Source organism: Melozone crissalis, unplaced genomic scaffold (assembly GCF_028551555.1).
Source record: "Melozone crissalis strain CALT ecotype California unplaced genomic scaffold, PUWL_Pcris_2 ptg000006l_1, whole genome shotgun sequence".
In the NCBI taxonomy this organism is placed as follows: domain Eukaryota; kingdom Metazoa; phylum Chordata; class Aves; order Passeriformes; family Passerellidae; genus Melozone; species Melozone crissalis.
The window spans coordinates 51,917,257-51,942,768 of NW_026535784.1; the positions used below are offsets into that span (position 1 = coordinate 51,917,257).

The following is a 25,512-nucleotide window of genomic DNA, read 5'->3' on the forward strand; positions in this document are numbered from 1 at the left end:
TTCTGACCCATTCTGTGTTCTGTAGCCATCTCACTCTGAAAATGCTTTTATTTCAAGAAGCTGGGAGAGAAAAACCTTCCTAACTTTGAAGTGGGTTTTACTGCATTGATAGGAGAGAGAGAGAGAGTGAGTGAAAGTGAAATCCCATTTCATTTTTCAAGTTAACTGTAAAGTTTTAATTAGGTCCTCTGAACAAGGATTCTGTGATGCTTTGTGTTTAAGAGTTAGCAATAGCACACCATCCATGGACTTCCATCCTAAAGTTCAGTTGACAAAGGCCAACACAACTCTTTACTTTGTAACTCTGTAACCATTTATGTTTGAGGTGAAGATGTTAATATGGAAATTTTGTGAGCTGGGAACGACTACGAACTCCATCATTGTAATTTATGACCTTTCATCTGAGGCCAAATGTAAAGGCAATTGCAATTGTTCTATATCTCAAGGCCAGCACACAGCAGATGTGTGAAATTTGGAGTGCTAGACATAAACTTTTATTACCAAATTATAAATAATTTCTATCACTTACAATGTTCACCTTTCAAGTTCATCTTGATTAAAACACAAGGGCAGCATCTCGCTGATTTCCAAGAGTTGTACAGCTGGAAAAGCTCTACCATGGCACACTAGGAAAAGATAAAGCAGAATTTAAAACAATCTACTGAGAGCCACGTATGCAACATCTAAGATTAAAATACTTTTTCATCTAGAGGACAAACAAACAACAGATAATCATTAGCCAATGACATCTAAATCCTATGTTCACTCTTGGAGATTTTGAATCCTTAAGGAGTCCATTTAAGGTTAATTTACCTCTAGCAACAGCACAAGAGACTGCTTTGAGACCTCTGGCAAACCAAGGAAAATTACCCAAGATTTGGGTTCAACGTATGGAAGAAGGAATCTAAGGATACAGAACTCACCAACCTCAATGCCCATTATTCAAATCTGATGTGTTTGTGAGGTTCACAGGCTGTGAAGCAGGAAAGCACAAGGATTTTGGTGACTGACAGCAGACAATCAAAGTATCCACACACATCCAAACTGTAATTAAGTATAAGCCTCAGCTAGCTAGAAAGCAGCCTATTGAGCAGAAGGCAAACAGCTCATCAGTTGCTGATGGCTGGGAAAAAAAAATACAAGCTCTGAAGGCAAATTTGTAAGAAATAAACCAAAGAAGAAGGCTCACAAAACAAAGTGTCCCTGGTTGGATTTGCAAAATTGCCATGCAAATTTACCAGCCCAGACATGAAAGTTTTGTTTGCCCAATCTTTATACTGGAGATTGATAACAATGAAAGCAGGAATATTCCCTTATCAAAGCATTACTCACTGAAGCCAAGGAAGCCAAATAAAACTTTGCAAGTCTGCTCCCTGGAGTAACTATTTTATGTTCCTTTTCTGCTTCAAATACTAGATATAATCAAGCACAGTTGGATGCTCCTGATTAACATGATGGTTGCCTGGAAACACAGGCACAGTGTGGCCAAACTTCCCTGTCCCTGCCTGTGCCTGAACTCTGGGACAGGCAGGTGAATAAGGTCGGGTTTGCAGCTCTTGCCTCTTAAAAGCCTTTTAGTCTAAGCATTGGAGAAAAAATTGTTACTGGACACATGTTCAAAAAGAGAAGATAAACAACTCTAGAAAGAAGCAAGAATACAAATCTGTGCTCTGAAAAGCCATGGTATATTTTCTCTGTATCATGAGAATTGAGAGGTTTGACAAGATACTAAATCAATACCGGACAGATAAAAAACCCCAACAAAACAAAACAGCCCAGAAGCTTTCACAGATGATTAACTCTTGTCACAGTACTAAATCCTAAAAAAAATAAAAAAAGAAATAAAAAAAATCAAAAAGGAAGTATTTTCCAGACATCAGGAGACAGCTGGGGGAAAGGAGGAAAAACAAGTGAGGTGATAGGGAGAAGTAGAAGACTAGAAGGTGAGTTCAGTTTCCTCTTGTTCCCTTTCCAAGTTATTCCCAGGTGGCTTAAAAAAAAAATCTCTTTTGTTTCTATGTTCATTGATTCCTCTGTGAAATGACCTTCAGCACTTCCCTGTCTAGTCCTGGACAGGGTGCCTGTGAGGTGCTCACTGTGTCTATGATAGGGACAAGATCACTTGGGACTTAAAAGGGTCTCATTGGAATAAATACAATAATGAGCACCGTACTGGACATTGGGAAGAATTCCATCACAGAAAGGGTGATTTGACACTGGAATGGGCTGCTCAGGGCGGAGGTGGAGTCACCATCCCTGGAGGTGTTTAAGGAAAGCCAGGATGCGGCCCTCGGTGCACGGTCTGGCTGACAGTTCGGTAATAGGGTGGACTCGCTGATCTCTGAGGCCTTTCCCAACTTAACCGACCCTGTGGGGTTTTTTTTCCCCACAAAATACCCTGTAAGATTTTTTCCACAAGACATCCTATAAGATTTCTCTCCGATGGGGTGTTATTTTGTGCGGAATCCCAAGCAAGCCACAAAAAACCCGCGCACCTCCGCGAAGGGCCGGGGATCGTGAAGCGCCCAACCCCAGCGAGGCCCCGGGCAGGAGGGGGCGCGCCCTCAGCCGCGGGCCTGCCTCGCGTTCGGGCGCTGCGCGGGCTGTCCCGCCCGGCCGCCGTAGCGGGGCGGGGCGGCGGCGGGCGGGGAGCGGCGGGCAGGGCGCGGGAAGCGCCGGGAGCGGCGGCGGGCGGTGAGTGCGGGCCCGGCCCGGGAATTGCTGGGAGCGGCGGCGGGCGGGGAGTGCGGGACCGGTCCGGGAATTGCCGGGAGAGGCGGCGGGCGGTGAGTGCGGGGCCGGCCCGGGAACTGCCGGGAGAAGCGGCGGGTGGTGAGTGCGCGGCCGGCCCGGGAGTGCGGGGCTCCCCGGGCTGCTCTGTCACGGAGCTGCGCGGGTTTTTCATGGCTTCCCGTGTGTGCTCCGGGAAGGGGACGCAGCCCCGGGGCCCGGGCATCGCTGGCGGCGGCGGGTGTTGATGGGCGAACAGTGAGGGTCCCTGGATTCACGGCTGGAATCGCCCCTTGCGCTTTGCCCCGGGAAGCAGCCGAATGAAGTCGGCAGCGTGGGGGGGTTTTCTGCCTTCGCTCACAACGCCGAACAAAGCGATGTTAGAGCAGAAGTCAAGCGAGAACTGAGAGGGGTCTTGCACCAAACTGGGTGCGCCTGCTGCCTTTTTAATCACAGCATCTTTCCTCTGCCATTTAATCACGAGCCTTAACTTAGTCTGTTTTATTATCTGAAGGCATGTTTTTACAATTATGCTTTTCTTCTGTTTGTGTCTGTTCTCGCACAGACTTCCGTGTATAGAGCATGGATGGGCTGCCCCCTCCACCCCTAAAGACACGAAACACCTATTTAGGCTTAGCCCTCTAAAGGAATTTTAGCAAAAGGTTTTAGGGATGATGAGGCCTTTGGCACTGTTTGAAATTTAAAAGATGCGGTGTGGCAAACAAGGATTCTTAGTAATGCTTTCAGAAGTAATAAAAATGCCAAAGGGAAAGTTGAATGCAATGGCTTTAGGAGCTCTGTCTCCCCACCTCAACCCTTAAAGTTTTGCTTTCATCTCAGTATTTTTCATCTTCAATATTTTCTCCTACTGAAAGTATTACAAATCAGGGGTCTGCCTGTGTGTACAGAGTATTGAAAACAATGTGGAAGCACATGTCTTATCCTAATGTTTTCTCTTCCCTTCTCAGCTTGCCAGAGAAGATCAAGATGAGTCTGCGGAAGCAAACCCCCAGTGACTTCCTAAAACAAATCATTGGAAGGCCAGTTGTTGTAAAATTAAATTCTGGAGTTGATTATCGAGGTAAGTTCTCCATCTGTCTCTCACAGTGAGTAAAGTAATTCATTGAGGAGGCTGGAATAGATGCATGGAATAGAAAAGAAAAACAGTGTGATCCAGAATAATGGAGTGTGAGAATAGAGACAGTAAAAATAGAAAATCAACTCTGGAGAAAGTGATAAAGAAGGAGGGGTAATAACAGGGGATTTAGAAATTAAAATTACTGATCTAAATCACTAGTGTCCTTGGTCACAGGTGATTAAACTGGATGATTCTGAGTTTCTAAACTGATACTTGGAAAGATTGTCTGGAATTACAACTCCTGAAATGGCCAGAAACACCCCTTGTTGGAACTAGATTTTTCTTCAACTTTTTGTTCTCTATTTAGGTAATACAGATCTTGATCCAGGAAATCTTCAGACTAAACTCTGCTGTCATTCATAATAGAATTCTTACATGATGAAAAGTATTCTTGACATTCTTAGTTAAACAACTGCCTAGATCTGTGTTGGGTCAAGGCTCACAGAGATACAGGAAAAAGTTTAGTGTAGCTTTTGCCAAGTCTGTCAGCATACCTTCATGTATATAGGATTATAGATTTTTTTAACCAGTAAATGAAACAACTCTGTGCAGTGAAATGTCCTGGTCCTGCTCCAATTATCAACTTGACCAATTTTTGTAGCAGTATCCAAATTCAGTCAAAACTAATCTCTGCTGTGCTCAATTAAGAAATTTTTTTTCTGTAATGACTTAAACAGTATGGTTCTGCAACAGACACCTTCTTCAGAGAGGTTTACTTCAAGTGGCTTAGTTTGGCACTTGTGGGAGGAGACTTGTTTGTGCTGTGACAAGGAATCTTTGTGCTAGGACAGTTTTGAATTGTTATTTCACTGACAGAGCCAGCAGTGGCTTCTTACTCCTTCCTGTTTTTCTGCAGTGTCACTCAGCTGACAAAATTTGCAGTCTCTCATTTCTTTGAGAACCACATTGTCTGACCACTTCAGATGGCGTTGGGGGCTTAAGAGGTTTGCTGTCTCTCTGTAAATTCTTCAGTGCAGGAGAATGTAGAGAGAACTCATTAAAGTCAATTAAAGCAAGTCCTCATTTACCTGAGGGTACACACAAGGCAGGGCCAGACCAGATTTGGGTTCCTGTTTTCACTGAGACCATTGCTACCTCTCCCTTGGTAAGATCCATTTGTAAATGCTGTAGATGAACTTACCCCTCAGCAGAGCTAGTGTAACTTGCCTGACACCACATTAATTGAACAAGAGTTCCCTGAACACCCTTATTTGTCACTGGATTTTCCCCCCTTCCCTTCCTTATTTCCCTGCACTCTTGTGACAGAAAATCCGTGTAGTGTTTTTGTTTAAAAAATATGCACTTAGTTTGTTTTCTGCAGAAATGTGACCAACATTTGTAAAAGCCAAATATTTCCAAAACAGCATCTCAGGCTGTTGTTGCAGATCTGCCCAGATTCTCCCCCAGGCTGTGCTGCTGATGTTTTTGTTGCCTCCACACCAGCACCAATGTGGCCTCATGCAGGTGCTGATGTGTCACTGAACTGTCTTCAACCCTTGCCAAGTGCTGCAAATGCCCAAGTCAGGAAGCCCTGGGAAATGATCAGGGGGACATTAATGTATGGTTTCTGGGTGTAAATATGGATATATACATTAAAGCATCTCTACATACAGATAAAACAGAAAATTGCTAGCCAGGATGGGCAGTGATAATATTTGATGCCATTAGTGGTGTAAGAGTAAGCACAAAGAAAAGTAGGAAGAGAATGAAACAACTGCACTCCATGAATGCACTCTAGGAGCAAAAGAGTTTGAAAATACTGCATTTGTGGCCTACTGAGTTGTATGTAGCTCAGGTAAATCCACATGGTCCAGTTTTAATTTTGTACAAACATTTTTGTTTTCTGTTCCTGTGTGGATACATCAGGATTGCTAGAGTGGAAAATAATCCTGACTTTAGTTTGGGTCTTTTTGGGGCATTTAGTGGCACTTTGTGAGCAGTTTTTCCCATGTCTCTGGAAACAGAGGAGAGAAAAACAGGAAGGAAAATAATAACCTTTAAGCCATGACAAGTTGCAGAAGAAGTTGAATTGATTATTAACTAGAAGATCCTGCAGTGACATTTCTGAAAAATGAGAATGTGTCCTGAGTTTTCTCCCTCTTCCTAATTACAGCTAATATATTATATTTCATGTCTTACTGCTAGGTAAATAGCTAGGTGTTTTTCAAATAGAAGAAAAAGTTATTTAAGTAGTATTTTCTGTGCAAGGATAAAGTCAGGAAAACCCACATGCAAGAGGAAGATAAAACAACCTGTAAAAAGCTGTATTACCTCTGTGCTGTATTACACTAAAATGTGTATATTCCTGATCCAAAAAAAAATCATCTGATATTGCAAATGAAAGATTTTTTTCTTTAATTGCATTATCAAAACAGTGTAATTTTATTTTTGTGGGAAGATTTCAGTGGCCTTTGTTGAAAAATGTGTAGAGTTTTGTTGACATCAAAACAGTGTTCTGTTTTGATGTTCTGTTGCAGACAGTGTTCTCCTAGCTCTGTAAGCATGAAGACAAATATGTGTATGCTGTCCTGTATTAAAAGGGTTGTTTTTCAGCTGTATCCTTCACAAGTTTTGTGACAACTCAGTTTACATAGCATTGTCCTTAGGTTATCCAGTTACATTTAATGCCCCTTGTGTTTTTTGGTGTGTGCTTAAAACACAAGTGAGAAGGGACAGCTTAAGCTTTCAATATGGAAATTGTCCATCTTTTGAAATAATGTCTTAAGTTTTTTTTTTTTATTCCACAACTCTTACACCAACTGATACCATTGCTACCAGAGTGCCTGGGATTCCTTTCTCCAGCTGAATTCTTTGAAGACATCTGTCCACACTGGGGTTTTTAGTTTGTTATAAGGATACAGGGTGGGCTTTTTTTCCTGTACTATTCAAGCACAGTGCATTTTTGTTTATTTTAAAATAAGTTCAAGCTGATTCTCTTTTAAACTGCCACTGTTTTCAGGTGTCCTGGCTTGCCTGGATGGATATATGAACATAGCTCTGGAGCAGACTGAGGAATATGTAAATGGACAGTTAAAGAACAAATATGGAGATGCATTTATCCGAGGAAATAATGGTAATTCCCTCTCCTTCTGTTACTGCACATTAGAAAATTGTGGTTTGATATTCTGAATTTGAGGGGCGGCTCAGGTGTCAGTAAGCTGCCTGTAAGCCTAAAACTAATATTCTTTCTTGGAAATCTTTACAATATTTGCTTTTTACAGTTTCACTTTTTAGGGTCTGTGCTTTTCTGCATTCCTGTGGTCCTTTTTTCCTCTGAACTTGAAGTTCATTTAGAGAAGCATGCTCTTTTCTAGCCTTATTGGAGCTTATTTTCTACTGCTTGACAGGCTTACTCTTTTGCACTTACTGCTTGCTTAGATAGGCTCTGCACCATAAGAGTTCGTGTTTTTAGGCAAGCTACTGCAGAAATTTATGCTACAGTGCAGATATTACAGTGACACAAATATTTTCTGGTGAAGCAGTTTTCCAGGACTGAATGAATGCTTATCCTTAGTCCTGGAGGCTATTTTCATCTTTTGAGTAAAGATTTTACCACCAGCCAAAAAAATCACTCATGCTTTAATATTGAGCCTTTGAATATCCAGGTGCAGTAGGTGGATTTTAGCACTTCAAGGACAATCCCAGGCTCCTGAAATGACTCTCTGGTATCAGGCTGTAATAGCAGGACATGCCAGGGAGAAGAGTATCTAAAAATAGAAAAGGTTCACAAGCTGGAGGTGAATGAAGCAGAGTTTGACCAAGTTGCTTGTGAAGAAAATGGAGATCAGCAAGGAGGGATGGAATAAAAAGACACAAGGACCAAACCCCATGTTAGAAAAAGAGTCAAAGAGAATGTGGCAACAGTGTAAAAGAGCTTTTGGGTGGAGAAATAATCCTTGAATCAAGGCCAACCCTTGCTTTTTGCAAGGCATTTCGACTATTATGCTAAGGCCTGGAGTGACATTTCAGCTGGAGAATCAGTTAAGGAAATAATCTGTTAGGAAAGCTAAAACAAAGGGATGAGAGGCACAAGGCTCAAGAACAGGCTGAACAGAGGACTGAAGACACGTGGCAGGGTTAGGAGCACAGTATCATTTTATGCTGTGACTGGATCTGTTCTGGGCATATCATCAGCCAAGCAGGAGGAAGATGTCTCTTCCTTCATAACTATCATTAGCTTTGCCTTAAGTGCTTGGGATTTCCAGCTCTTATTGAAAGATCACAGCATTAGTGTCTGACACCTGTAATTCTGCTGCTGAGGCGCTCTCATGCTCCCCTCAGCAATACTGCAGGGCACTGCCTTTGTTCCTGCTCTGTTCAGCTACAACTGCTGGAGCATAGTTGGGCTATGAATAAAATAAATACTGAACCAAAGTTATACATAATGTTTAGAGCTAATGGCATTTTTTGAAACTTGGACTTAAAGGTTGCCTGGCTTTGTTCATGCTGAATGGGATCTCTTACAGTGTCAATTTACATGCCATGGAAATCAGATGTTTTAAATAAAAAGGCTTCTGCATGTCATTTACCAGGGCCCTCTTCTGTGTGCCACTTTCTCTTTTTCAGTGTTGTACATAAGCACCCAGAAGAGGAGGATGTGAAGATGGCAGAAGGAGGCTGTTTTTTTGTACTTGTGAGCCTCTTTGAAGTGATGAGCCCTATTTGATTTGTAGTTCAAAATCCACAGGTGAAATACACAAGTGTTTCAGTATTTTTTTTAAATAAATGTAAATGTGAGTGCAAACTACCTGAATGCTTTTGTTTCAAAGCGTTGCTTTGTTCCATTGTACAAAAGAAAAATAAAAAGGAAGCTTGTAATAGTGCTGCAAGACTAATTTGAAGCAACAGCTCATTTAATTATGCTAACAGTTACAAAGGTACTGACTGAAAGGTAAGCAGGCATGGAGTAATTGCAAATCAGAGCTCTGTATTAATGGCAGAACAATACTTTAACTGATGGTGGGAAGGGAAATGCTGATGGTTTAGTGACAATGACCTGTCCCTTTTGGAAAACACAGGGTCAGCTTTAAATGCCAGGCTAGTAAGAGTCATCAGCTAAAAAGTTCAGCTGTCCAAAAAATCATGAATTGTGGATTGAATCAAGGGATGTAACAGTGACACTTCCACAGTTAGGGGTGGGGAAAGAATTGAATCAAATGGAAGAAAAGCCTTAAGGGTGAAAAGGAAGCTCTGTGCCAGCTGAGGAAGTCAGTCAGAGGTGAAGAGCTCTCAGTTGGTGTGTCAGTGCAGCCTAGTAGCTACTTCACCTCCTGCCTGGGGACCCCCCACCCTTCCTCTGCTTGGGGTGACCTTTTCTTGTGCTTCTCTACCAAACACAATGGACTTCTTCAGTAAAAAGCAATTTTAACTAATACCTAAATCTACTCCTGAAAATGCACTAGGAATCTGAAAGCTTTTATAAACATAAACATTGTGGTATGTTTTATAAACCTACCACAAGCCAGTTCCTTCTCCCATCCATTCCCCCCACAACCTGGTACCATCTCTATATTCCCTTTGTCTGGCCAGGAATGAGAAGTGCATTAGAGTATGGGGTGTGCATTAGGGAGGGGGAGCCTCTGAGCTGACAGCAGAGAGGGAACTTGTTTGTGTGTATTTTGCAACAATGTTCCCAGATAATCAAAGCATGGTGAATAAAAACAGCTTAATTTTACATGGATACTTATTCCAGTTTATAAATGTATCCTCTCCTTTTACATGCAGTCAGCCAAGAAGAAACCTAAGCCAACTCTGAAAATTCAGATACTCCTTCACCTGAGTGTTCCTGCACTTAACATCACACACTCAGAATGTTTTCTTGTTCTTCATGATGAAGTTATAAGTTAGGGCAATGTACCTCATGGTGAGGCTATTGAGCCAATTTTTTACAGGAGCTTCCTGAAGCATGGCTTTATTCTTGGGACAGTTTATAATGCCTCCAGGAACAAAAATACTTCTAGTTGTGGATGGATTAACACAAGACAACTGTGTGAATATAGCATTGTCCCATTCTTCCCAAGTACCAGTAGCTGTGATGCAAGCAGGAAAAAGTCACATTCCAGTTATCAAAGGGAGAGAATGAGAACTGCAAATTTTGATTCTACGGGTTTTCAAGATGAAGAAATAATTCTAAATTATTTTGCAATCAGTAGTTAACCTTTCCACATTAAGCACTTCAGAAGCCATGATAGAACACACAAATAGAGTTGCTACTGTACAATATGCTTCAATAATTTATCATTTTCTGACAAGGGTTGAAAAAGGTCCAGGATATAAGACAAATCACCAACTTGCTCTTCTGTAAGTGACTTTTTTTAAAAATGAAGATGTACCTCCAAGTGGGGCATGCAATTTTTCATTTGCCTTGTCATCTCTATGTAGCTGGCAGGTGACTGTCTGCTTTCAGTCCTGGAGACTGTCTAGATTTTGTTGTTTGGGTTTTTGCTTTAATATAGGACTAATTTTTTTCCCTCTCCACCTTTCTTTCCCCCTCCACACACCTACCCATGTATAGCAACGCATTTTGCAGACTTTGATTTAATGTCAAGAGTTTGCATTGTTAACTTTTTAACTGTGGTTCAGTTTCTACAAGTCTTGTTCTGGAGCATTTTTCAGTTGTAATCTGCTTCTTCTGATGGTCTAATCACGTACTAAACTCTATATAAATATAAATACTATGTCGTTTACATGCCAAAGGGTTTTTTAATGTATTCTAGGTCATGAAGTCATCATTACTATGTGAGGTAGACAGGAAGACTTGCATTGAAGGTCAGTTGTAATTCATATTTAAATTTCAAAGGTAGCAAAAGAAATGAAGCATTTACTTCCTGCAATCACTGACTTCCATCACTTCCCATATCCTGATGCTCTTGCCCCAATACCTGTGTATAAAAAAGTTTCACTTTGGGATCAAGCTCATTGAGATCAGAACTGACCATGCAACATTAACACCTGCAAGCATTTGTCCATTACTTTACGTAGAAGAATGTACCCAAAATGAAGTAATCCAAACCTAACAAAAATTACTGAATTTCAAAGACTGTAGCTGCACTCATGTTGATAGTCAGAACTTTTATGCAATGAGATCACACTGTAAACCATGGCCATTCAACCACTGCCCCCACTCTCAGTGACACATTCAGTTCACAGACACTCTGTGAAGAGCAGTAACTGTAAATTTGCTGTATGCCCACATCCAGCACAAGTTTCTTGCAGTGGGAAAGCCAAACTGAGCCACATCTCCTTAAACAAGGAGCCTGGCTGGGAGCAGCAGCACAGCATACCTCATGGAAACTAGAGAAAGGGAGAAGGATGCAAGCCTGGTCTCTACCAAAGCCTGGAGTGCCCTATATAAAGGGAGCAGAGCATGCTAGGAAGGTTTTTTAAAGGTCTATACCCTGATGACTACTCACTTTTAGAATTTGTTTCCACCTGGTTCTTAGTTTGAAGGGAATCTAATGCAAACTATGCTCAACATCATTCACTTGATTTTTTTCTATCTTTTTTGTGATGTTATGATGACAAAACAGCTACTGAGAGCCCTTCTGGATATGACTTGGCCACTAGTTCCTCAGGCTTTTTCACAGCTCTGAAAACCAGCTGTGCCCCACAGCTGTGTTGTTCCTGGGAGATAAGAAAGCATGAAAGTGTTTGCAAAGTGACAGCCTTGCAATGTGTGACTGATGGTGCCAGAGCAATGCCTGATCTTTCATATCCCAGCTCACAGCCATGGCCGGCTCCAGCCCTGTGTTGGTTTTGAAAGCAAGCAAGCTTTGCAGTCGGCAGTTTCAAACTCTTGGATTCCTGTGCCAAACTCTTCTCCAAGGCCTGAAATCAGATGGGAGGGGGAATTTCCCAGGCTGCTGTATTGATCCTTAACAAGGGGCCCTCAGCCACAGGGTCCCTCTGCCAGGTCACCCTAACGGAGCTCACAGGAGCTCCCACTCAGTGCCACAAACACAGCACCTGCCTGGCCTTGCCTTTGTCTAACAGAGGAGCAACAGGAGATCATCCTTTAGAACAGAGGGTTGGTTTTGTGTGTGGAAATGATAAAATAGCTCAAGTGGCAAAAAGGGAGAGCAGCTCTCCATGGATGGTTTGCATCTCCTCTATGCAGCACACTGTGGGGAAAACCATGTGGGCTCTGACTGATGCTGTGTGCGTGTGAGGAGTCCAGCATCTGCATTTTAAGTGCTGTCTGTATTCCTCATCTTACTCAGTCTTATTAAAGCAATCATTAAGCTATTCATTGCTAGGCCTTACTTCTTTTTCTCTCCTTTCCCTCCTCTCAACCCCTCCTCTAGAGCAGAACAGCTACCCAGGTTGGTACTGCAACCAAATAAAATAAAGAGTTATTTTGGTTTGAATTTGTAAGGGAAAGAGGCTCACAATGTATGTTGCATGCACATGTATGGCTCAGTTTGTTCCCAGAAGTGACATTTTGTTATATATCAAGAGTTCTATCATCATTATAGTGCCAGGATTCCATATTGCCAGAGTTTCCTACCTTTTCAACATGTCTCATAGGCAGCTCCTCTAAGCACTGACTGTCCCTGGTCCTTGCAGCAGCCATCTGACTCCAGATCCCACCAATCCACTCTTTTATAACACTGCTCTTATTGGCTACAGGTGTGGCCTGTTAACATCAGGCCTGCTCCTGATCTCTAGTAATTGGTTCAGCTGCAACTCTTTAGGAGATAAGATTACATTCTATACCACCTTCATTTACCCACACTGTGTCCCCCTACAACATTTTAGTCACTGTCACACTTCAGTAAGTGACAGAAGAACTTTTGCCAACCCTAGTTTTGCCTAACTATCAGAAATATCAGAAAAATGTCCTGGTCTCCCCAAACACAGAGGCACAGGCATGCATAGGTCAGCCCCTGAGATGCTGAGTTTGGACATAGTTCTCCATTCTCCCTGTGGGACTACCATGGGTTTTTAAACACTCATCTCACAGCTGGACACTGCTCTTTGTTTTAAAGATGACTTGAAATATTATTAAATAAGGTGGTGCTGCCAGCTTTGCTGGTTTAATGATCAGTTCCTTGTGATCTGAACTCAGCTGTTGCCACCTTCAAGCTCTCTACTTGATCAACCTGCCCACTCTTCCCTAAGCCCCCTCAAACTTTGTTATAGGACTCAGGTAGCTGCCAGCTGACCAGGAGGAACTTCTAACTCATTAAACCTTTATTATCTTGCAGCAGCAAAGTATTTCCCAAACCTGTTAATGAAGCAACAGGCTTGCTCTGGAGTGTCAGCTCTGAGTTTCTTATGTCCATGCCCAAATTATATACTGATCTCCACTGCACCTGCTCCACATCTGCTGGATCCTGTTGTGCCCTGCTGATGTGGAGATGTAGAGGCAGCCTGCAAGAAGGACAGAGTTTCTGCACCAGAGAACCTGCAATGTTATGGGGTTTATAATCCTTCTGTGCATTTATCAGTGACATTTCAAGTTATATGGTTTATATTCTATCTTAATTATCAAATCATTACAGAGTATGCACAGTTGTCCTAGTGTTACTTCAAATTCCCAGCTGTGGTCTGTGGGTTTTTTTTTCTTCTAGAAATCCACTACACAAACACTGCTGGGAAAACAATGGGCAGGGTGTAAGTTGTCTTATGTCCCCTTCTCCTGACAGCTTCCTGCTAAGGAAGAGGTTTATGACAAGAAAAAGCAAACCTCTCTCCAGGTCCAGCAGTGCCACGGGGTCTATCTGGGCCCCGTGGTCAGAGCTGGGCCCGGCTGAGCTCAAGTGACTCCAGCAGGTCACAGCCCCGGCCAGAGGAGGCTGAGGCAATGCTGTCCTGGTGGGTGATGCAACCCAAGGCTCTGAGAGGGCTGTATTTCTGCCTGGAAACATCTGCCTGTCACTTGGCATTTGAATGAGCAGTTGGAAGCTGCTGGTAGGTGCTCCTGTCATGGTAATGACTGTGACAGGATTTTTCCATCTCTGAGGAGGAGACGGTTGTGACATTTGCTTTGACTGTGGCTTTGAAGCCACGGAGTTCCTGTGTTTGAGAGCAGGCAGTGAGGGTAAATGCTGTGTAAGGCTGTATTTCTGATCAGCCCAGCAATTAACACTGTCCAGGCAGTGCCATCTGACTGCTGCTGCTGAACCTGTGAACAGCAGCATGCCCTGCCCTACCCTGCCAGAGGCTGCTGCAGCCTTGGAAGTGAGCATGGACAGTTCAGTCCTGCCCTACATCCTCTGCTGTTACACATGGGTTGGATCTGTTTGAGCCTCTTCTCCCCACGGCTCTGCATTGTGCTCCAGGGAACACCAAGCACTGCTGTTTCAGGGTCTGCATTTGGCCACTTTTCCCTCTTTTCCAGGTGGGAGCCAGTGGAGAAATGGCCCTCGCTGATTTTAGGCATAAAAGTTAGGAAGAGAAAACCATAGGAGACTAGCTGGTTTCAGGAAAGGATTAGTCATCAATACAGCATAAAGGTATTCTCTTTTGTGTATGAAGGATAGGCAATTACAAGCTGGAACAGAATCAAGAATGCAAACTTGTCCTTCCTCCCCCTGAACTATGCTCTGCTTCCCCTGAGTAAAGGAAAGAAAACTACAAGACTTACAATATATCTTGAAATTCAGTCATTTTAAGGCATCTTTCAAATGCAGAGGAGAGCAGGCTGATGAGAGCCCAGTACCACCAGTTTCCATACTTTCCAACCAGTTTACCTGCTGAGAGCTGGGCTGTCAGCAGCAGAACCTCAGTGCCAGCCTGGCATTTTGTGTCTCTTCCAAAAGACAGGCTGCAGAGCAGGGCAGGGATGGGAACAGTGCTAATAAGTGAAGCATCTGCAAACTTGCCCCCAGTTTTTGGGGGTTGTCCCAGGCAGAGGTGACCAGGATGCCCCCTCTGGACAGCCTCACACAATGGTCACTTCCCAAGCAGGATCACTGATAAGGCGTGGCAGGAATGAGCCACTGGCAGGGAGCCGGGTGAGCCTGGTGATGGAGGCCAGGTCATTAGAGAGCCCTGATCCCCAGAGCATCTGCAGTGACAAGGGACAGGATCAGCTATGCCACTGACTGCCAGCACAGCTGCAGCAAAGCTCGGGCAAGGAGCAGGGCTGACAGCCTGGACATGAGTACAGCTCATGTGCTGGGGACAGTCACACTTATCACATGTTTGGTCCCCTGTGCCAGCTTCAGGGGATTTCTGGGGTGTTGATGGCTCCTTCTGACAAGGCTGGCACATGGGATGAACTTTCCCAGCCTTTGTAGCAAAATTCTGCTTTTACTGCCAAAATTAATCCCATGTAAGTATGAGAGACGGGGCACACTCCTGGGGGCACATGGAGGGGGCTGATGTGGCTTTGCTTTGCTTCAGCATGGAAGAGGGGATGTGTGTGTGGAGAGGGTAACAGGGGAGAGAAAGTCCCATCATCCTGCACCTCTGCAGAGGAGTTTCAGGGTGTCCTACACAAACCCCCTGTGATTTGTTGTGGGTCTCCGCCTCCCTTCCCTGCGAGTGGCCTTTGTTTTCATTGAAGAAACTTGGACATTTGACACACATACACACACACCAAAAAAAAAGGAAAGAAATAAAAGAAAAAAAGGGGTAGGATGTGAAGAGAAACCCTGATCTGATTAAAGCAGGATTTGGGCGCTGGCAGAGAGCTGCCGAGGGTATTAGCAGCAACAGCTGCTGCGCTTCCCATTCGAGGAGCAGGCGAGGAAGGTCCCTGAAAGGATGGTCCTGGGCAGGCTGGCAGGGCAGTGGTGGCAGCGAGCCCGGCAGAGCGTGTCCCAAGGTAAGCGCCGGCGGCAGCGGCAGCCTGAGCCCGGGCGGGCCCGGGAGCAGCGCTGCTCCCCCAGGGGATGGGCACAGCAGGGCGGGAGGGGAAACAGCACAGCCGGGGCAACACCCCAGGGAAAGAGCTCGGGGCAATTCCGTGAGCTCCTGCGAGAAATCTTATCCAGCAAGGACTGTTTAGGGGCGCCCAGAAGGGAGGCTGGCTACGTGAAGAGGAGACATCCTGCTGCTGGTCCAGCAGGGCTGGGAGGGTTAGCAAAGACTCCTGTGATTCTCACGAGCATCTTCTGGCACACAGCTGGTTGGAGGGGCAGGATGCTTGGCTGTGGAAGGCTAAACTGCATCCATCTGCTTGCTGCTTTAGGCTGGGCATGAATTGTTCCGCTTGCAGTGGTGCTTTATTAGTCGGCTGGCAAGTTTCAGAGGTGCTTGAGAGGGAGGTGTAAACTAGACCTCCTCAGCCTCTGCTGCCGCTGATTTATTTGCATTTACTCATTGACTAAGTGTAATGACATCTAAGGCAGGCATGTTGAAAAGAAGCTGGTAGAAAGTGCTACATTAAAATCAGAAGCGCCTGCTTTGTGATATCCATTACAATAAATGCCACACACTTATCCTTCATCTTCACTTTGAAAAGTGCATTTTGAAAAAGCAGAATAGCACAATACTCCGTTCAGTCTGGAAATGTGTTTTGTGCTGTCACTGCAGGGATGAGGCTCTGTGATGGCAGGCAGGGACAGGCTCTGCCCTGGGCACCAGCCCCATATGTGATGGGGCCTGCAGCAGCTCTGCAGGTCCAAAGGGCAGATGTTTCCCCTATTGATCAGGCTGGGATTTGGGCTGGGAGTGGTGGAGGGTGCTGAGTGTGGCTGTACAGAGCCTGTTCCTCCTCCTCAAACCCACAAGACTTTTTAGAGCAAATCTTTTCTGACTTCACCCTCCATGGGCAGCTTCACAAGAAATCCATCCTCTTGTGGCGGGCTCTTCCCTCTCCCAGGCTGAACAGTTCACTTCAGAATGTAAATGCTGTGGATTCCCAAAGTGGCTCCAGGTGCCAGAGAGATCACTTATTCCCTTTTGTTTAAAGCCAGCAGAGGGGGGGCGACTCTGGAGATCAGATAAATCAATGGCACCATTTGGGAAGCCACTGCTTTGAAGTGAACTCCAGGTTGTTCCCTGCTGTAGGATGAAGGATGGTGGGAGAGCCCACAGTGCCATTGTTGGCTGGGCCTGCACGACCCTGTGCTTGGTGTCCTGCGCGGCCGCCTTCTCGCAGGGCGCCAGCCGTTCCGCCTGCAGCGACATGATGCCCAGGCACCTGAGGGTGCAGCTGCACAGCTCCAACAGCAACTACGTCACCGTCCACACCAACATGTCCTTCTTCTTCCCAGGAGACAAGGTGCCAGGTAAGGAACAGCTTCTCATTCCTGCATCTGAAAAATGCACGGTAACTTATCTCAAGCGATGCAATTAATCTCTGCGAGGTCTGGGCAGGGGGATAACTGCTCTGAGTGAGCTACAACACCTCTCTTGCCATGAGGACATATTTACAGAGGGATTCTGTTTGCAGCATGGGTGCTTTGGGTGAGATTCATTTATCTCGGCTGTGTCTCAGCCATACCAGACAGACCTCACTACATGCAGTGGTCCATGTGGGTAAAGTCACCTTCCCAGCCTCTCTGCACCACTCAAAGGGGTCTGGGTGACTCACCTGACTCTTGGGCATGGTTGGCAGCATTCTCCATCCCTGGCATTGCTGCTCCTCAGGCAGATGCAGACAGAGCTGAGGCACCATTCCCCAGCTTGGCCACTTGCCCATTCATCCCTGTGCAAAACAAAACCCCTCTGAGAGCAGAACATGAGCTTTCACTCACATACAGAGTAGTGTCCAAACCTCCTGTAAAAATGGCTGCATGCTGCCTGGTCCAATGGGGTTAACAGTTTATCATCAGGGAGGGATAGGGGGGAAGTCTCAGGCAAATCCTGTGTGCAATTACACATTACAAAACCAAAGGTAAAAGTCTGGCCTTCTGTATCTAGCATGTCCAAGACAGACTGTGAGGACAAAGACAGTAAGATGTTTTCAGCAGTGCTGCCCAAAGTTTTTCTGGGAACTCCATTGCAGGCAATTCACTCCATAACAGCAAGACAAATCCCTTTGTGTCCCGTGTTTTGTCTTCCAAAAGTGACAGTAAGAAGCACCCGGGATTACATGGGCTTTATGCTGCAAGCTCGCAGAGTGTCCAACAATGAAATCGCTGGCACGTTCATATTCCTGCCTCCTGGTTCCAAGCTGCTGAATTGTTTTGAAGATGGTGACACTGTCACACACTCGGACAAGTCACTGAAGAGAAACCTGTCCTTCGTATGGAAAGCACCAGACCAACCCATTGGAGACATCAAGTTTTTGTAAGGACATCCTTGTTGCTAATCAGAATTTGTGTCTTAGTTACAGGCTGTCCAGCACAGTGGTTTATGTATCTTGAACCCAATATAGCTAAATACTTACCAAATGCTGCTACAGTGTCCCAGCTGGTACATAAATCACCATTAATATCTGCTGCATAGTGCTGCCTTTTATGTACGTGGTCACTGTTTTCTCAGAATAGATACACTGGAAAATGACAGCTTAAGCATTTTAGGAAACAGAAATGTTAAGGCATAAAGTGACAGCTGTGACTATGTTGCCTGTCTTTGTAAACAATACAGCCCATAGGACTTCCCTGCCTAAAGGATAATCTTGTATGTTACTTCTAAAAAAAAAACAAAACAAAACAAAACAAAACAAAAAAGACCAAAAAAAAAGAGAAAAAAAGACGTAGTTTAAAAAAAAGTTAAATGTAAACAGAGTTACTCACAATAGAAAGAGAGTGAGCACTGCGTCAAAACTTGACATCTCTGTTTTGCACCAAAGTCCCAAACTGTCCAAGTGGCTTGGTTCTGATTTGGAATGAAATTAAACATCTTCTAACTGACTGCCTTAGAGGAAGCACAGTGGCTTTTCATTTCAAAAGATATTAAATTGTTATATTTCAACTTTACAAAGTCACTTAGAAACTGCTTGGCCAGATCCTTGGCTGCTTCCCAAAACCTAAGTGTCCTGTTGAATGTTATGGCTTGAGCATCTCATCGTGATTCAAGAAAAATTCATTGAAACAGAAATATTGCTGCTTGGAATTTCAAATTTTGGCCATTGCTTTATATCAGAAAATACTATTTCAGTTTAAAGAAATACTATTAAACTCACAAAAACCCCAAATAAACCCAAATGAATCCCAACAAGACCTAGTCCTAGATACCCACTCTGATATTTCTTTCAAGTCCGGCCTTTTATGCTCTGAGCTGATATGTGATAGACTCTTCCTTTTTATCCTGTCACAGCATCAGGAAAAATGATTTTTTAGGCTTAAAAATGCCTTCTAAGTGTCATCTGGCACAGGAAAACCCAGGTTGGTTTCCCCTTAGATAATTCTCAGAAGCAGCTGAGCAATCTGAGCTGAAATTCTCCCAAAATCTCCAGCTTAAATAAGGCTCTTGGGGTGCAGTTAAAGGTTGGCCAACACCGTTTTGGCACCTGACAAAAAGCAGAGGATTAGGCAGGCTCAAATATCAGAGGGCTGAGAAGAGAGACTTTTTCTACCCCTTACCTATTCTGCTGTTTGTACAAGTTACATTGGCTTGTTTTAATTAATAAATACCACTGTTGTTTCCTTGCCTACAGAAGATTGTAAGCAGGGCTAGTCCCAGTTTTACAAATGTACTTCTATCAACATGATGAATGTAATACAGCTTTTGAAATTTTTTTAGGTTCCCACACATTTTTTGGCTGAACTTAATTATTTATTGAGTGGTGATTCTTCACCCCAAATCTTTCTTTTTTCCTGGTACCTTTTATTTGTAATAGAAAACATACGACAGGCTAATCCTTTAAAATACTTTTGCATTGTTTCTCTCTTCAGAGTAAAGCAGTCTTTGTGATTAGCTAAGAAACAGTCAGATGTTTTATTAATGCTGTAGAGCCAGTAAATTCTTGCCTGATTATGTTTTAACAGCATCTCCATAGTCCAGTCATACTTTGTTTACTGGGCAAAGATTGAATCTGCTGTTGTGGCTCAGGGAGGGCAAAACAAGACTCTTGCTGACAAGAAGCCTGAGGCTGCAGCCCCCACGCCCCTGCAGGGACCAGCTGACCCTCACCCCACAGGTATGGCGAGCAAACCTTGTTCTTTCTTACCAACACCCCCTGCAGAGTGGTTTTACAGCTTAGTCTGGCCAAATGTCCAACAAAAGTGGCCCAAACAAGCTGGGGGGACCCATTTAACTCCTGTCAAGGAGATCAGTGATGGCCATAGTGAACTCCTTAAAGTAAAGGTGAGGGTCAGTATTTGAGGTGCCAGTTCCAAGGAGGGCACCAGGAAGCTAAATAGGATTGCTAGATCTTATGATTTCAATGCAAATCTTAAAATACTTTACCTAAAATCTCAGCTCTTGAAGAGAAGGAAGTCCAATCAGCAATGTTGCCCAACCAGAGGAACATATTTGTCTCTAAATGTCATTATTGCCCTCCAGGTATATATTTGGTTGTATTTATGCAGCATCTAGTCAGTAAGATGCTCCAAGAATTTACTTATACCTAAATCAGATGTATTTCTCAGCAGGAGGAGAAACACGTCTGATTTAGGTATAAGTAAATTCTTGGCATGGCACCAAGGCTGAGTTTTAATTATTTTTTTACTTGACTGTAAAAAAATTGGCCCACTAATTATTATTTTACTTGACCAGTGCATAGGGAGCGAGCTTTGCTGCTTTAATTTCCATGTGTGTTCCCTCTCCAAAATAAGTGTCAGGAAAATAAAAGAGTCACTGTTACAAACCTTCCTGGCAAACCTTGGCACCAAGTGGGATTTGAAATAAACAAACCAAAGACAATAGACTTCTGCTCCTCTCTCCCTGATTTCTGTTTTGTCTCCCTGCTGGCCAAGGTCCCATCTCTCCTGCAGCTGCCACTGGCTCCCTGCTGCCTGCCAGCCCCACTGCCATGGTGGTAACCCCAGCACCAGAGCCGGGTTTTGGTGTGGGGTCGGAGACTCGTCCTGTTGCCGAGCCAAAGCAGCCGGGCCGGACTTTGCGGGCTGTGCCCGGCAGGAGTATCCGGTCCGGAGGCCGGGGGCTGGAGCTGTCCCTTCCCACCCAAGATGTTGGAATGATGGATGCCTTGCAAGGTTCCCTCTCCCAGGACAATGCCTCCAGCTACAGCACCTCCAATGGGTAAATCTAGGTGGTGGGAAAAGCTGTTTCTCCAGTCCTCGAGGGGAAGGAAAATAGTAATAGCTTCCCTGCAGATGAACATGGAAAATGTAGGAAGGTGCCTGCGTGTAGGAAGGTGTCTGGAGGAGGTGAGAGGGTGTTTGTTTGCTGAGATTTTGAGAAATAATCCTTTGGATATTGCACATGACAGGCAGTAACAGGGAGAAAATCCCAAACTCCTAAGAATCCAATGCTGTGTTTCTCAGCACAGTGGGGGGCTGGCCAGGAGGTGGAAAGATGTGATAAAACTTATCGACTGCTGTAACATTTTTCTGAAAGTGCATACAACTCTTCAGTGAAACACTGAACTTGGCAGACCTATTTCTCCATCTGCAGGGAAGAGAAAAAAAAAAAGGATACAAAGCAAGTATGAAATTTGGGCTGGAGGATGTCTGCTCAGAAATTTTAGAAGGTTTGGGCTGCATGAGCTTTCATGCAACATTTCATATTGTGGGTGAAAATGATGGGGATGGGGATCAATGATCAGGCATAATTCAAAATGCAGGTTGTATGATCCACATTGACTGCATGCATCCAAAACTGCTTTAAGGAGCAGCACTTCTTGGTGGTGTGAGCCACAGGTGTCACTTGCTAACCCTGCCTTTGCTCTGTCCATATTTCAGAACCATTGCCAGTGCTGCCACCCTACACTTGTGTTTGATGTGTACAGGCAACAGGAAGGTAAGCACCAGGGCTGGGGAGGACACCCTAGCAGCCCATGTAGGTGTCATAAGCGGCTAAAACTACACTGAGACTGTTGAAAGTTTTAGATTTTTTTCCTTAACTGGCAATTGAGGTTTATGTCTCTTTCTAGTTTGTTGGGTTTTGTTTTTTTTTTTTCTTTTGAGCCCACTGGCTGGGTTTTTAAGAGATCCACTGTAAAAACAATTGCTTTCCCTTACGTAGATGTGACTACAGGCTGCTGGAAATGTGTGTGCTTAGAGATAGAGGACACAGAGTTAACAGGGTAAGTCAACTATGCAGGTGATGGAGAGAAGAAAAATACAAGGAGAAGAAAGAATAGACCTGGTTTCCAAAATGCTAAAGGAGAAAGAGAAATAATCTCACAAAAAATAAAAAAGAGAGGGGATGTACAGCACCGAATGAGCCAGAAATATTTAGGAAGGAGCAGAGGACAGAGAACAAGTAAAGGAGAGATGTGTACCACGAGCACCTGGCATAGCCATGGAGAGAAGTGGAGAACTGGCAGTAGAGGCAAACCAAAGGGAAGGATGAGCTATTGCACAAGGTAAGCTCAGAAGAGCATAATGAAAGAAAAACACTGAGAAATTAGGTAAGAATGGGGAGGAGTATGAAAAGAAAGGAGAAATGAGTTGAGATAGGGCAAGGACTTAAGAGGCAGTTCCATTTTCTATCCTGTGGTCCCAAGTCCTGCAGCATATCCTTACAGTTTGGCATTTGCTTTTTAAGGGCAAGTGGTCCATACACGTGCAGTCCTAACTTTGCCAGCCTGCTACTTTATAGTTTGCAGTCCAGCCACTGGAAGTCTTCTATTTCCTACTGTATTTTACTAGCACCTTCAGAAACCATCCCTTCCACAAAGGATGCTCTGACCCTCCACTACTTTGCTTCACAGCTTGCCAGGGCTCCTACCTCAGCTTTGTGCTCCTGCCACACTGCCTTCCCAGGAAGCTTTAGAAATCACTAATGATGGTAGAGGGTGAGAGTTTCTCTGGTGTAATTAATGGATGTGCGAAAAAGCCTGCTAGGCTGGACAGGCTGGAGAGGTGCCAGCTACTGAGGGCCAGATCCAAATCTCAGTGGAGCCAAATTAAAAACTCCAGTATATTTTGCAGGTTTTGGATGGGGGCTCAGGTGCAGAGTGGGAATGGAAAAATTCATTGGGGGCCTCCTAAATTGGATGCTTGTTCCCCAGTTAGTCTTGGATGATACCTGCAGCAAATTCTGAGCTGCAGAACTGGCGTGGAGCAGCTGGCATTTTGTAACAGTTAAAATAAGGTGCATGGAATCAGACAGTGCCCAGGCCCAGGCAGGATCCAACATTCCCACTAAAATGGGTGGTTAAGCAACACAGAGGAGCATAAGATTTCAGACTGGCTGTGTAAACTGAGAAAGCAAGACAGGCTTTGGGGAGAATTTATAGGTTGTATGTGCATGCCCCAGAACTGCTGATGGCAAAGGCCATCCCAAGTCTCCCATGTCCACCCACTCCATAGCCTCAGAAGGGGAATACTGAATCCCAGTGGGTCCATGTGAGCCTACACATGCAGCTTGGCTGGGAAAATCACACCTGCCCTTTCATCATGACCCTGGTGCCACTCAAGGTGGGAAACCCTGGTGCCACTCAAGGTGGGAATTGTTTATTAAGTGATATTCTTTTGTGATAATGATGCCTGTGAAAAATATCATCACCACAACAGGAACTGCAGATATTTAGTCAAAGCAGTGACCTTTCTCTTCACCTGTGCCCTTCACCTTTGCCCCTCCAACCCACATTGCCTTTGCCCCAGGACCAACTTGGGTGCCTAGTTCCTCCCATGATAACTCTGGTATGGAGAGTTGCATCTGCTTAATTTTCTAAAAGCTACTGAGTAAACAGGGAACAGAGAAGAGTTAATCTAAAGCCAGGGGGACACAAGGGCATCAGAAACAGAGTTGAAGTGTTCCATGAGGTAGGTAGTGAGAACCTAATCAGCCCCCTTTTCCCTCACTGCATGTTTTGGCATGTTTTTGCTTTCAAAGGGCAGCACTGAGAGTGGGACCATCTTGAAAGCCTCCCTACGTGTGACAGCATCTCCCTCTGCCCTGCACGTACGCACGCACCTGGGCGGCATTGCTGCAACCACAGCCTGGCCTGGTGATGCCAGCACTGCTGGCAATTTGTCCTCGGCCTCAAGGCAAATGGCAGGAAGAGAGTTGGCAGCGCAGCCAGAGGGGGCAGGCACCAGGGCCGAGGAGGACAAGGATGAGCAGGAGGCAGCTGGGAATACCCTGCCATGGGTGACCAGGCCTGCTCCCGAATCTGCTGTTCCTGGAATAGGGGAAGGCCCTGGCAGAGGAAGCCGACTCCTTGCAGCCCAGCTTGGCCTCCTCCTGCTCTGCACGGCCGTGCTGGGGCTGGCGCTGGCGGCTGCCGTGCGCTGTGCGTGTGCCCAGCAGTGCCACAAGCGCGCCGAGGTGACCTTCAGCGAGCCCGAGCCCGACGTCATCACCATCACGGAACACGGGGCCGTGATGCGCTTCCGAAGGACGCGGGACAACGGCCTCGTGCTGCTGCCAGCCCCGTGCAACTGGGTCAGCCCTTCGAGCGGCACGAGCAGGACCGTGCTGCTTTAGTCCCTCTTTGTGCTGCCACACAGGCAAACAAACCCAAAGCAGCCAGGTCAGACAGAGGTGTCAGGCAAAAGTATCTAAACTACAGCTGCTGGGGAAATTGAAGCTGATAGATTGCTCAGTGTCTTACACTCACTGCAATTAATATTGTATATCTGCTCATTAGCTGTCACTGTGGCAGTGACATACACTTCTACTGTTGCCTTAAGGGTGTAGCCAAAAATAGAAATTCTTTCTCTGCACTGTGGTATTGACTCCTGTTTAATCTCAGAAAAAAAGTTTCTAGTGTTGTATTTCTTTCTAGGAACTACAAACCCAACCATTCTCATTTAAGAGCTTACAGGTTTGACTCCATGCACTTGGTATCCCTCAGATGACAAATATTTGCCACAAGATTTCAAGTTGCAATTTCAAAATAAAAAGCAATAAGTCATTAGTGGAGAACATTGATCCCAAGAACGCTGAATTGATCCATGGAGTGAAACACAGGATGGCAGACACCAGCTTTTGGGGGAGAAACATGCCTCCTCATCAGGTGCAAATGGAAGAAAATCTTTCCTGTCCATTTGCACCTGATGAAGAAGCTTGTTGAAACCTGACAGCCAGCATTTATTTAGTCTTTTACTTTGAGTCAGCTCAGTGACACTGTGCAGAAACACAGACTGAGAAGTACCCTTCCCAGGTCATTTTGGAGATGCCTTGCAAAGGATGCATGGAAAGTTAACAACATCCTTGTGTTCTGAGTTTGTGCAAACTTCTCTCTGACCCTGTGGTTTTCTGCAGGAGACCCCTAAAGCAACTCTTGGAAAACAGCATGATTCTGGACACCTCCTAAGAAGGAGAGGTGACAACAGCAAGGGTAAAGTTTTATTTTACTGCAGCTTTAAAAGAGCCAGAAACAGATCTGATAATGATGCTCTTGAGATGTACATTTTAGAGCCTTTCAGGGAGCAGGAACTGACCCCTCTGGTGTCCTTTTCTAGAGTGGATCAGCTCAGAGCTGATCATTCCCAAGCCATGTAGTGGGGAACAAACTTACATTTTGGTGCTGCAGCCTAACTCACAGCCCACAGCAATACCCCTGAACCAAGCAGATACTGCCAGGACTCTGATGGTTCACCCAGCCTTGCTGGTGACAACTTCCCCTCTGTCAGGAGGGCCCTGTGGCCATCTCCAACTGCTGCCCATCTCCATGCTGGCTAGTCAGTCAAAGCCCTGGTCTCACATCCTCCCTTGCCTCACCACTG

General features: G+C 44.9%; 2 protein-coding genes across 4 annotated transcripts; both read left to right on the plus strand.

Annotated features, from left to right (window-relative positions):
• The first annotated feature begins 2,651 nt into the window (after positions 1 to 2,651).
• LSM6 (LSM6 homolog, U6 small nuclear RNA and mRNA degradation associated) lies at positions 2,652 to 8,612 on the plus strand. 3 transcript variants are annotated; one of them, XM_054295605.1, is made up of 4 exons: positions 2,652 to 2,694; positions 3,699 to 3,811; positions 6,828 to 6,941; positions 8,435 to 8,612. In XM_054295605.1, the coding sequence occupies exons 2-4, from the start codon at positions 3,718 to 3,720 to the stop codon at positions 8,467 to 8,469; spliced, it is 243 nt and encodes an 80-aa protein (XP_054151580.1). In that variant the 5' UTR covers positions 2,652 to 2,694; positions 3,699 to 3,717; the 3' UTR covers positions 8,470 to 8,612. The 3 variants fall into 3 exon arrangements, with proteins under 3 accessions (XP_054151580.1, XP_054151581.1, XP_054151583.1); XM_054295606.1 differs by lacking the exon at positions 2,652 to 2,694 and adding an exon at positions 2,717 to 2,786; XM_054295608.1 differs by lacking the exon at positions 2,652 to 2,694 and adding an exon at positions 2,753 to 2,832.
• A 6,968-nt stretch (positions 8,613 to 15,580) lies between these two features.
• REELD1 (reeler domain containing 1) lies at positions 15,581 to 24,268 on the plus strand. The gene is made up of 7 exons (XM_054295470.1): positions 15,581 to 15,894; positions 16,829 to 17,049; positions 17,830 to 18,052; positions 19,696 to 19,847; positions 20,626 to 20,911; positions 21,857 to 21,917; positions 23,675 to 24,268. Exons 1-7 carry the CDS (start codon positions 15,581 to 15,583, stop codon positions 24,266 to 24,268), a joined length of 1,851 nt encoding a protein of 616 aa, XP_054151445.1.
• The last annotated feature ends 1,244 nt before the right edge of the window (positions 24,269 to 25,512 follow it).

Coding starts and splice junctions, on each gene's coding strand:
- LSM6 (XM_054295605.1), top strand. CDS start 3,718: ATGAGTCTGCGGAAGCAAACCCCCAGTGACTTCCTAAAACAAATCATT. Junction 3,812..6,827: donor TTCTGGAGTTGATTATCGAG/GTAAGTTCTCCA, acceptor CACTGTTTTCAG/GTGTCCTGGCTTGCCTGGAT. Junction 6,942..8,434: donor ATTTATCCGAGGAAATAATG/GTAATTCCCTCT, acceptor TCTCTTTTTCAG/TGTTGTACATAAGCACCCAG.
- REELD1 (XM_054295470.1), top strand. CDS start 15,581: ATGGTCCTGGGCAGGCTGGCAGGGCAGTGGTGGCAGCGAGCCCGGCAG. Junction 17,050..17,829: donor CCCAGGAGACAAGGTGCCAG/GTAAGGAACAGC, acceptor GTCTTCCAAAAG/TGACAGTAAGAAGCACCCGG. Junction 20,912..21,856: donor AGCTACAGCACCTCCAATGG/GTAAATCTAGGT, acceptor TCCCTTACGTAG/ATGTGACTACAGGCTGCTGG.